The sequence below is a fragment of the Serinus canaria genome, chromosome 4 (assembly GCF_022539315.1).
Source record: "Serinus canaria isolate serCan28SL12 chromosome 4, serCan2020, whole genome shotgun sequence".
In the NCBI taxonomy this organism is placed as follows: domain Eukaryota; kingdom Metazoa; phylum Chordata; class Aves; order Passeriformes; family Fringillidae; genus Serinus; species Serinus canaria.
The window spans coordinates 36,634,905-36,646,098 of record NC_066317.1 but is presented as its reverse complement, the minus strand read 5'-3'; the positions used below and the strand labels follow the sequence as shown (position 1 = coordinate 36,646,098).

At 40.1% G+C, this 11,194-nt stretch overlaps 2 protein-coding genes across 4 annotated transcripts in view; one reads left to right on the top strand and one right to left on the bottom strand.

The window, feature by feature from the left end:
• Window positions 1-793: 793 nt before the first annotated feature.
• SPCS3 (signal peptidase complex subunit 3) lies at window positions 794-8,417 on the bottom strand. The gene is made up of 5 exons (XM_050973709.1): window positions 8,195-8,417; window positions 5,715-5,788; window positions 3,238-3,314; window positions 1,686-1,801; window positions 794-1,238 (listed from the first exon to the last, which is right to left on the bottom strand). The coding sequence occupies exons 1-5, from the start codon at window positions 8,335-8,337 to the stop codon at window positions 1,106-1,108; spliced, it is 543 nt and encodes a 180-aa protein (XP_050829666.1). The 5' UTR covers window positions 8,338-8,417; the 3' UTR covers window positions 794-1,105.
• ASB5 (ankyrin repeat and SOCS box containing 5) overlaps window positions 8,143-11,194 on the top strand; it is a 40,235-nt gene continuing 37,183 nt past the window's right edge. Inside the window, exon 1 of one of the 3 annotated variants that reach the window (XM_050973706.1) lies at window positions 8,143-8,269. The gene's annotated coding sequence lies outside the window, so the exon portion shown is untranslated. The remainder of the gene's footprint in view (window positions 8,270-11,194) is intronic. The other 2 variants (XM_050973707.1, XM_050973708.1) reach the window with 2 other exon arrangements.

Below are 11,194 nucleotides of genomic sequence, written 5' to 3'. Positions count from 1 at the left end.
ACCCCAACAGCATTCCCAGCTGGAGCTGAGGGAAGGAGCACACACATGGGGATGTGCAGCCACAGAGAGGCCACTTTTTCCACAGAGGTGCTGCCTGAAGCTGCTGCACACTGCTTGCTACCTTTCCTGGTTCATGCAACTCAGCAAGCCTTGCAGGTAGACTCACTGACACTCAAGTTGCTAAATCTGCCTCAATTACTCTATCTTACCACAGGGAAATCCTCTGCTTTGCAAAGGTTTACCCAGACTGTTTAGGGAACATCTTCCTGTGGAAGGTGCCCTCTGGTATCAGTTGTCTCAGCCCCTTATGGAACAAGCATGTTCCTTCCTGATGAACAGATCCCAGGAAAAATCTAGAGATTCCATTTCAGAAAGCCTTTCTTTACCTAAAGCTTTTACTTTTCTTACTGGCCTAGCCTAATGTCTTATGCTTAAAGAAGTAAGACTCATACTGAACAGATTTCTTTTTATTCTTCCAGTTTGCTGCACTGCAAGCAGTTATTAAAATGATTTGTAATACAGAACTGAATGTGGGCTACATCAGTGGCACTCAAGATTTGAGGCTGACTGACAGATAATGAACTATCAGTTTTCCAAGCAGCTGTTGACAGTCCTAGAAAGGACCAAGCTTAGTCTACTGTAACATACTGCATATGGATTTTAAAAAATGCCCTAAAATGGAACAGCCATTTCCTTCAGGCACTTCCAGAAACCAACTGAAGGTATATTTGAGTTCTACACAAAATAAATAACAATCACAGTACTTAAAAAGCCCAAACACAGGAAGACTATCTTCTGGTTTAAAAATATTTATTTAAAAGAAAGGGAGTTCTATACTTAAATGGCCAGGGAAAAAAAAAATCCTCAGTTTCCCCCCTCAAAACCATTACTCTGCAATTTACCTTTCCCTTAAGTTTCAGCTTCAATGTTTTATAAAAAAAAAACCCAAACCCTGAATTTTCATTTCCTTTTCCTATGCTACTATCCTGAGGAAATTAAGCTCCATTCAATGAAAAGTTGTATGGGATGCAAGAAGAAATTGCAATAAAATGTATCCACAATATACAAGTATAAAAATATTTTGCTTATGATTCAGTACTATAATTTAATAACTTTTTGTTGTTTCATAGGTATCTGGGAAAGGTACAGACACATGTCCTGATCCTGTTACAAGAGGTAGAATGCCAGCATTTGGTACAACATTCCAGGAGAGAGTCAAGGTGATATTCCTGTTTCCCCTGCAAAAAGCAACGAAGACTATCAGCACAAATACTCAAGTTAAGTGATTTAATTAACAGTTAGTAGCATTAAATAAATTACAATACAGATTTTATCTGGTCCAGAAACAACAAGCTGTTTAATTTTAGGTAGTTACTGCCTATCTTTTTTTTAACTTGACTCCTTTCGAGTTGAGTGCATCACAGAACCAATATTACACAGACTGAAGGCAGAAACCCAGAAGCCTGTTGCTCATAATAGCAGTGCACCTTCTAGTCTACAGAAGACATACGATATCTTGTACCCCGAGGCCATCTTCTAACAATCAAAGATGCAATAGAAATGGCAGAGTATCTGACAGAATATAGGTACACCTTACCACACCAATGAACACATGTATTAAATGCTAAGTATGTAAGTAAATCAAGATATCATGAGTACCAGTAATAAAACAAATATTTACTTACTTGAGACCATTTCCATCATCAAAGAAAAAGTACTTTGACTTCATGTCTTTTAAGGACAGCCTTGGGTTATCTCCTCTCAACATGATCTTGTCCCAAAGGACCACCTGATTTAGGGCCTAAAATATCAATTGTAAAATTAGGTCAGCAAGGTATCTTACCAGATCACATTTAGACACTGGACCTTCATTGCACTATTCATCTAAAACCCCTGAAGTACAGGCTTGCAATCCATAACTAATTTAACAAAATAACAGTTCACAATGGGGTAATGTAATACTACTACACAGTGAAGTGTGGCATGGGATAAATGGAAACAACAAGGAATATCTTAAAACACAAGAAAGACATTTAAAAAGAAGCCATATGCCGTAGAAGAATTACCAAGCATAAAGGGGTTTCCTTCTGAATTGTAAAAGTAAGTCACTTTTAAAACAGTATTTAGACTTTGTTTCAAATAAAAGACTTAAACTGAGTTATCATGACTCTGCTTATGTCCTTAACATTTTTCCAACTTTAATTCAAATCTCTATTTGAATTGCAAGCATAACCCCCAAAAAATTTATTAACAGTTGAAAAAGTGAGATCCCAAGTTCTTATGTTACTGGAATTTACCCTCTAATGTGTAAATTCTTTACACTCTTAAGTGTAAAGTTCTTTCAAGTAGATGCTAAACAGTCTTGTTTATTAATTTATAGAACAATTTAGAAAAATGCTTCTCAGTATTTGTGAGAAGTGTTGAGTTACGTGGAGGAAAAATCTAAAATATGGAACAATACAATAAAATCACTGTACAATCTAGTACAAACACAATGTCCACCATCTTGTTTAATATAACTAAGGTACTTAAAAAAAGAAACAAGTTAAAAAAAGAAAGGACAGTTTTGTACAGCAAGTTAAGAAAAGCCCCAAGCTCTCACCATATCCTTGCAATATAATCACAGCAGCTTTAACTAGAATTCAGTGGTACCATGGCGGCATGGTGTTTCATGAAAGCAATTTTTTTAAAGGCTGCTCCACATAGCTTTTATCAGATCGGTAAAAAGGGTTTTCAGCTATCCCAAAGGGAATCCTCAGTAGCAACTAATTTAAAGCAGCAAGGCAAATTATTCTGAGAAGCATGACAAGGTAACTTAAATGAATTATGGGGCTACAGTAATTGGTAGGATCTAATGTGATCTAAACACACACCACATCAGACCGGCCCAGAAGCCACTCTCTCTTGTTTCTAACAGCAGTCAACTGCAGAATTTTAGAAAAAAAAGTAAAATGAAAAAACTCATTTACAGTATACTGTTATAAGTATACTACAACACAAGGCATGTATTATTTTTCTCCCATTCTACTGGGCATATATCAAGTTAAGTTTTATAGAGGTGAACTTCCCAGCCGACAGTTTAACAGTCAAGAAAATAATCATGAAGGCTACTAAGACCAGTGCAGGCTAACAGGAAATGCTGGTGGCCTTAACTCTTCTCAGAAGAACTACAGAATGTTTAAAAATAGCTGCAGTACTAAAATGAGTAATTGCTTCAAACCTCTTTTTAATACTTACATTGTTTTTTGTTGAATATTCTGCAGACAAATATAGAAACAATTGTTTAACATTCCAATCAAATATACTCTGCAGATGTATGCAAGTTAAGAAAAATACCATACTGTACTTACATAACCTTGTTTTATTTTTACTGGATCTAAGTAGTCTATAATCATTACAGTGAGCTCTTACCTTTCAAATACCTCATCTTACTCATAAATCAAAGCACTGCCAGCAGTTTGAACACAAGTTTTAGTCATAATAAAGTGACAGGTTTTTAGGTGGGTATTTCTTTTTACTACTTATGAAATCTAGCAGCTATTTCTCCTCCAATAATTTAAGAGTTCTATATTTGACACTGCAACCTAGGAACCAGAATCCTCTGCTAGACAACCTATTATAAAACCTTAAACATCAAAGTCACAACAGAATTCTTCCACATATATCCTCAAGGCAATTTTTTATAATATCAGAGAACCCTTGCATCCAAATACAATGTTAAACAATATAGAAATATAAAATTGGTGAAGCATAGGGAATTCAAAGAGCCTTTAATGCACATGTTAGAAAAAATAGAATACAGGAAGTATTTCATATTGGAAGGGACCCCAAAAATTAGCAAATTTGATTCTCTACTGACAACAGTCTGTTTATTTACCAAACACGTGTGATTGCTAAGGAAAACACTTTTTAATTCACAATAGAGATTAGCTGAAATCTTTTATTTCCTAGTCCTCTTTGCTATTCTATTTGCCATTATCTCAAAGAATAAACAGATTCCCTAACTAGCCTCAAAATCTGTTTTTCCTTTTTCCATTCATCCCAAGACACATATTTTTCAGCTACTAATTCAAAGAGCAAGAAAAGAAAGAATTAAATATTTAACTCCTGGCACTGCAAGAATAGGTAGAAATATTTAACTTGAAGATTTTTTATCATCTGGCTCAAAATATCAAATAAGATTCTGAAGATCTCCCTGATAGGATTTCTTATCACTTGCAAAAGTTAACAATTAATTAAATAAGCTTAAAGGAGACTGTGAAAACTATATGCTCCCTTTTCCTTTGCCTAGTTCCTTTTTCTAACTGCCATTTTATTTAACTTCTCCCAGGACTCACAACTTTTTTCTGGTAGTTAAGACAGTTCATGTACCTCTTCATAAATCTTGAACAAAAAACCCTACCAGACTTTTACAGCTCTAAATATTGCAAGCCTTATTTATGCCACACATGAAAGAGTCATTCAGAATCATTATTTAAAAAAAAAGGCTGTTACTAGTAGAAGTCATTCAAACACGGAATCTTTATGCCCCCATGTTGCAGACTAATCCTTGTATAAGAACTTTTCTTTTAGAGGTCCTGTCCTACCTTGCTCTGCTTCTCTCTATACACAATGTGTGTACAGGTCCGTGATCTACTTTAGAATTTCAGTCTCCAGTTTTAATATGTATAAGAATTTCAGAGGCAAAACTCAAGACTTAGGAACTTACTTCTCCTGCTTCCAGTTGATTAAAAAATAAATCCTTATTCCTGTGCAAACAGACCTGCAAAATCTGATTAGCCTGTTTATCTAGCATTTGTATCAAGGGTTTTATTTTGTGTGGTCTGCTCACACAAGACAGTGTTCTTCAAAAGGGTGAAACCAAAACACAGAGGTGATCAGTGCCTTGCCTAACAGTGACAAAAACCAGCAGACAGGGAAAAATCCCAGGATTCTCAGACCAGCTGCAAAACATGGTTTAGTATAATCACCTGAACATGCCACTTATTATTTGGTACTGACTTCTGCAGATAAATTCTTTCAAGAGCCTAAATTCAGACTTGCAGGGAAGCAAAGAAATACAAAAAACCCCCAGCAAAACTGCAACAGCAATTGAGAAAGAGGCCAAAAAACAACGTGATACATCTTTCAGTAAACCGCATGCTTCCCAATGAATTCCATACTATTCAATACTAAAGACCAGAGTGTTTAACATCTAAGCAAGTAAACTATTACAATGCCTTTTTTATTTTTAGAAAATGACAGGTACTTCTATGCAACTATTAAACAGTCAGGACTTTGAAAACCTCACAACAAATTGAGCTTGAAAGGTGCAGTTCCTAGATTAGGTATGACATTCAAACCAATATGCTATATAAACCCTACCATTAATCCACTCCTTAAACCACTGATACAAACTTCACTTGAAAGTAATAATGTCTAGATGTTAAACTGCAATCCCCATTGTTAGATACAGTGCACTTAACAACAGAGACTGATTTCAAAAACAGGCATTAAACAACTTGTCATCTACTAGAGACTAAAGAGCTGGTTTAAGTTCTATTTCACTGCTATAGCTATGCAAAATACTACTTTTAGCTGCTTTAATTTTTTTTTTTGACAAATTGCTAGTTTTCCCCATGTCCTGAATATCTGAAGATTATAAGGCAACAAAAATAGCATCAAAGTGTTCTTATTCCAAAAAGTCTGCAAACCATTTTTTCCATTAAGGATATCTGCAGTAATGTCAAATGTGACGAATCCCAGATCACTTCTTTCTCTAGGTCCAGTGAAATCTTCTACATTTTTTCTAGGAGAAAACAAAACACAACACAAGATTATTCTTTCTCATTATTTATATCTTAAACATGACATAAATTATGGGTTTTATTAGATATTTCCCTCATCCATTTTCTGTATTTTGCTTTATATACTTCTGGCTAGAATGCAATCAACATTACAAACTAACACCTACCTTCCAGAAATTATGGTGTCCCAGTTTTAAATATCAGGCCTTGACACCACAGTGTCTAAGACATATAAGCAGCCTATTGACTTTTTCCTGTTAAAAATCTGTAACTGATCTATCTGTATCTAAATCTAAGCATTTCATTTTAGTAAAATATGTTTTAGCATCCCCATATTTGCAAAACTGATTGGGACACCATCAGCATAGCAGTCTGCTGGCAACCACGTTCAATATTATTTCTCAATTGTCCTTGAAAAAACAAAGTCTCTCGTGCTCTGACCATTCCAATACAACAGTTCACATGCATGGTTCACAAAAATGTCAAGATTTATTCCTGTGATAAATTTAAATAACAGCATGAAGAAAACAGTTATTTTCATCTACATTCTGGAAAATTGTATCATTTTGGAAGGCTTTATTGTAAACCTACATTTGGAAAAGTACCTCACATTGCCAAACAAAACCAAAATGGAAAGAACAACTGGAAAATAATAGACATACAGCAGATATTTCCATATGTATTCATAAAGCTTATCAGTTGACCACACTTACCATTTACAGAGAGGAATACCATAAAGAATTAGGTGGCCATCAACTATGAACCTCAATTCCACATGGAACAAATTTTTTTTTATTATGAACTTCATAGTTATATTTATTCCAATTCAGAAATTAGTCAATTAAAACATAATTTCATTTAAACCAAGTTTAGTAATCTCAAAAAAAAAAAAAATTACAAGTGAAGAAAACACTTTTGGAAATATTAGTTAAGAAAAACACTACCAAAGCTTCACAATTTCAGCCTTGGTATGAATTTCCATGTCTTTGCAAACAGCAGTCTCTTTTTAAGCAGCAAACCTTATCAAGCACTTGACTTCATCTCTTAACCACTGTCAGTCAGATAGAGTAGCAGGCCTTAAGCTTGGGGTCTCCTGAACTTCTCAGACATTCAAGAGAAGCAGATTAAGTGTAGCACCGCCCAGTAACACCAGATCTGTGCATCACAGAAGGGACTGGCAATACATATTTCACCCAAATCAGGCATTAGTATCCCACCCTATATATGCTAAGCTCACCATAACACTCGAACACATGCTTTTATGTCAAGTTTGTGCTTTTGCAATCCTCAGCGTAGCATGAATACAAGTTTTTCGGTTTTTTCCTGTGGTATTAAACCCATCTGAAAGGTGATGGCAGTCTTTCTACTGCATTCATTCTTCCTTTCAAGTCGTGTTATTAGGCATCCACTTGTGACACTTACCTTTGGGTGGTTCCAAAGCTCCACAGAATCATCACCAAATCACAGAATGGGCTAGGTTGGAAGGGACCTTAACGATCCAACCTCCCTGACATGGACAGGGACGCCTTTCACTAGACCAAGTTGTGCAGAGATCCATCCAACCTGGCACTAAACACTTCCAAAAGTGTGCTGCTTTAGCTCCCTAATCTGAGCCAAAACCAAACAAAAAAGCAAGAGCTGATTTAAACCAGCTCAGTAAAGTGTCCTATGAGCCAGATTCCCCTGTGGAACTCTGGTAAAGAACCACGTGGCAAAAACGGGAGCAAAGACCTTCACTCATAGGTGGCTGTAACAGCTGCTCAAATGTTTGTGAAACTACTGCCCTCCATATCACACATCCTTAGCTTAATGTAAATCCTCTATGAGGAAGTCTCCTTTTAGACAAAAAAACCCCACCCCGAACCAAGGCCAAAAACGGTTCCCCAGCACAGGATGTGGTATTGTGTCCTACACCTGGCGCATTTCGCAGAGAAGAAATTTTCTACCACAGGACAGAAGGCATGCTACGTTATCGATGGAGAAACCCAAGACGGCTACTAATTAAAAGGAAAAGGTACTACGATCGGATAAATGTTCATAGGATAAACTCCACGTTCCTGTAGGTCCCTGTCTCTCCCCAACTGCGGGCAGCAGCCAGCTCCGCTCCCGGGGAGGTGCGGGGCCGAGGCGGCCGGGCCGCTCCCCGAGCGCCGCCCCGGCTCCCGCCCGGCCGCGCCGTCGTGGGGCTCCCCCATTGGCCCGCCCGGAGCGCAGGAGGCCGAGCCCCGAGCCCCGAGCGCCGCGCGAGGCGCCGGCCGCCCCTGCCGGCCGTCAGCGTCCCCTCACCCGCCCCGGCCTCTGCTCTCGGCTCCCGAACCCTGCACCTCCCCAGCGGGCAGCGGCTGCCGCCCGGCCCGATGCGGCCCTCCCCCGCCACTCCCTTCCTTCCCTCTCCGCGCCGCACTCACAGCGTGACCCGGGAGACGGCGATGCGGACGGGCACACTGCGCTCCTTGAAGGCAGTGGTGATGAAGCAGCCGAAGGTGAGCGCCGCCATCACGCTCAGCGAGAAGGCGAAGAGCGAGTTGGCCCGGGACAGCACCGTGTTCATCTCCCCGCTGGGCCCGGCCGGGGTTGCGGCCGCTGCTCGGGCGGGGCGGGCGCGCGGACGCGGCAGGAAGCGGGCGGGCGGCGGCGGGGGCGCGCGCGCGACCGCCGCGAGGGGGGGCGTGGCGTCTCTGGAGCCCGCCCAGCCGCCCCTAGACCGCGCCCCCCTCGTCAACCCCGCCCCGTTCCGCCAGGAGATGGGCGGGGCCGGCGCCGGGCCGGGGCGCGCCATGGCGGCCGCGGTGAGGCGGGCAAGGCGGGGTGGGTTCATTGCCTGCCGCCGCCCCCGGTGCTCTTTCTCACGGGGCATCTGTCGCTCTGCTGGACTTTGCATTCTTGTAGTAAAGCGTAAATAAGTTTTAGGCGGAGGCTTGTATTTCCACTTGATGTCTGTATCTTGCTTTCACTGGGAGTTGCCATTCACTCCCTTGCTTCCGAGAGGATGTTTCTATTCAGTTTCACTTTGTTACACACGTGCTCAGTATGTCAGTGTTCTTGCCTAGAAGTTTCCTTTAGTAGCTGGCCTTGTTCCTGGAATCTTTTTCTTTGGCATGGTGATCCCACACCGTTGGCAGCGTGAGGCAGCCTTTCACCTTACCCCCACCAATTTCGTGGAAATTTCAATTTAAATTGGTACCAGCTGAGATCAGCGTATGTAGTGAAGTGATTCCTAACTCCTCCCGGAGCCCCTATTTGGTGCCCATTCCTGCTTCCCGGACCTGCAGCATTATCCATGTGAGAGCCCAGGGGAATGAGAGTTTTTGCAGTGCTTTAGGGCCGCTCTTTTTGGTGTTCCCAACCGCTGTATTCGTGTGTGTTAACTATACCGGAGCCGATTAACGGGGATTTCTGGGGCTTGCCAACAGGTGTCAGCAGTGATTCAGTTATGTTGGATTTCCCCTTCCCTGCCCTGAAGTTCCGGTGCTGCAAACGCTGGGAGTAGGGGCAGGAGCTCAGATGCAGGAGTCTGAAAGGCTGGAAGCCTCATGGTGACCGAAGGGACAGGGAGGAGAAGGTGGCCACTGCCAGACCATTCTGAAATACCTCTGTTCTGGAATGATGGTGCTGTTTCGTTTCCTCCCAGTAGCCAAGAGTCAGGTCTATGAATCAGGGAAGAAAAATCTTTGCAGATAACGGTAGGAAATGGAAAAGAAGAAGGATCATACTGAGTCTTTTTGTTTTCCCCCATACTGAGTACCTCCAGCACATGTTTTTTTAGCCTGTAAGATGTGAAGGTGCCTGTGGAGACATTCCTTTGGGGACCCTGTGTCCCGGCATGCAGTTGGTTTTTGTGTGCCTGTGCGTGTGCCACATTGAAATCATTCGCAATCCCAAAGAGGGTAGGCTCTTTTCTGGTTTGCATTTCCTAATTCTTGGCCTTTCTGATATTTCATAAGAGTTTCAGCAGCACAGAGAGTTTCCTGTGTAAAGATTTTGGGCTTTGGAAGGCTTGTTTTATGCTATTCAAAATATTAATTATTGTCACGGTTTACGGTCTGGAACTTGTTGTTGCTGAAATTTTGGATTATTTTTACTGAAAAGTGGGTACTTTTCCCCAAAATAGTTGAAGACCTAGAATCATTAAGGAAGCTTTTACTGTAAGCTTCATTTCAGAAGTTATAAAATGTCTGCTGCTTTCAAAAGGATTGTTCAAAAGTGAATACCATTTTTCCTCATATCTACAAAAAAAAAAGAAAAAAGGCTTAATTGCCTTTGTTCTTGCTTTTAGTTCATGTAGTTGCTATTTAGAGTTTTTCCTACTAAACAACTGTTTAATTAAAAAATGGCTCTTTAGCAGAACTTACAGGAATAAAGTAGTGAAGTTTTCAAAGCAGTAGTTAGGTACCTGCAAAAGACCAAAATCAAAAGGCTTAGCCAAATTCATGTGTTTTTAAGGCAGTGAATAAGTATGGCTATTGCTTGTGGAGGTGTGGATTTATTTTAGCAGAAACCTTAAATAAATGTCACTTAAAAGCACCGTAAACAGGGGAGGACAGATGGTGTAATTTGTTCAAGGACTGATCTATTACTGTTTCAGAATAAAGAAACCTATAGCTTTTTAATGACTGACATCTTGCAAAATCAAAATAGGACAATATCTTGAAATAAGGCAGTTGTGGAAGAAGGAGGGGATATAATTATTCACATTAGCTGTTTGGTCTTAAGTTCTAGATTTGTTCTTTGAAAGATATAAAATCTTATATTTTGTGAAGAATGGTGATATAATATTAATGTCAAAAGTCGCTGACAGCTAAATGAGTTGTGTTACTGGGAATTTAGCAAATACTAGAATTATGGAAACAAATATGAAGGAGCTTGGGGAAGCTGAAAAGTTTGGGAGACCGTTTCCAAGATGCAGTGGAATGGTATTCATTTCATCCAAGCAGCATCCTTAAGCCCAGAGCAGCAGAGCACAAGGCATGTCAGTGTTCGGGCTGGCTATTACTTCAATAAATGTCATATTTTTCATCACAAACTCGTTGAAAAAAATTCAGAGATAGAATTGGCAGCAGGTCTGAAATGTAGAATATGCCATCCTTCTCCAGTCCTCAGCCTAAAATTATCTGACTTTGAAAATGAGTTTTTGTGCACTCCTTGATCTATTAAACATGTGTTCTTTTTTTATAGTGCTGGCACTTCAACAGGATTGATCCTTGTCAGCAGCTGATGATAAGTAGTCTTTTGAAAGAGAGTAGCTTGCTTTCTTTGGTTGACATCTTTCTACTCTGATGTTCAAGTTACGGAGCAATTCCTTTCATCTTCTGTAAACAAAATAGCGAGGGTTGACACTGACCATCAGCAGAGATTGCTATGAATTTTTTGTTTTCCCAATGAAGTCATGTTGCGTCTAACATTGAACA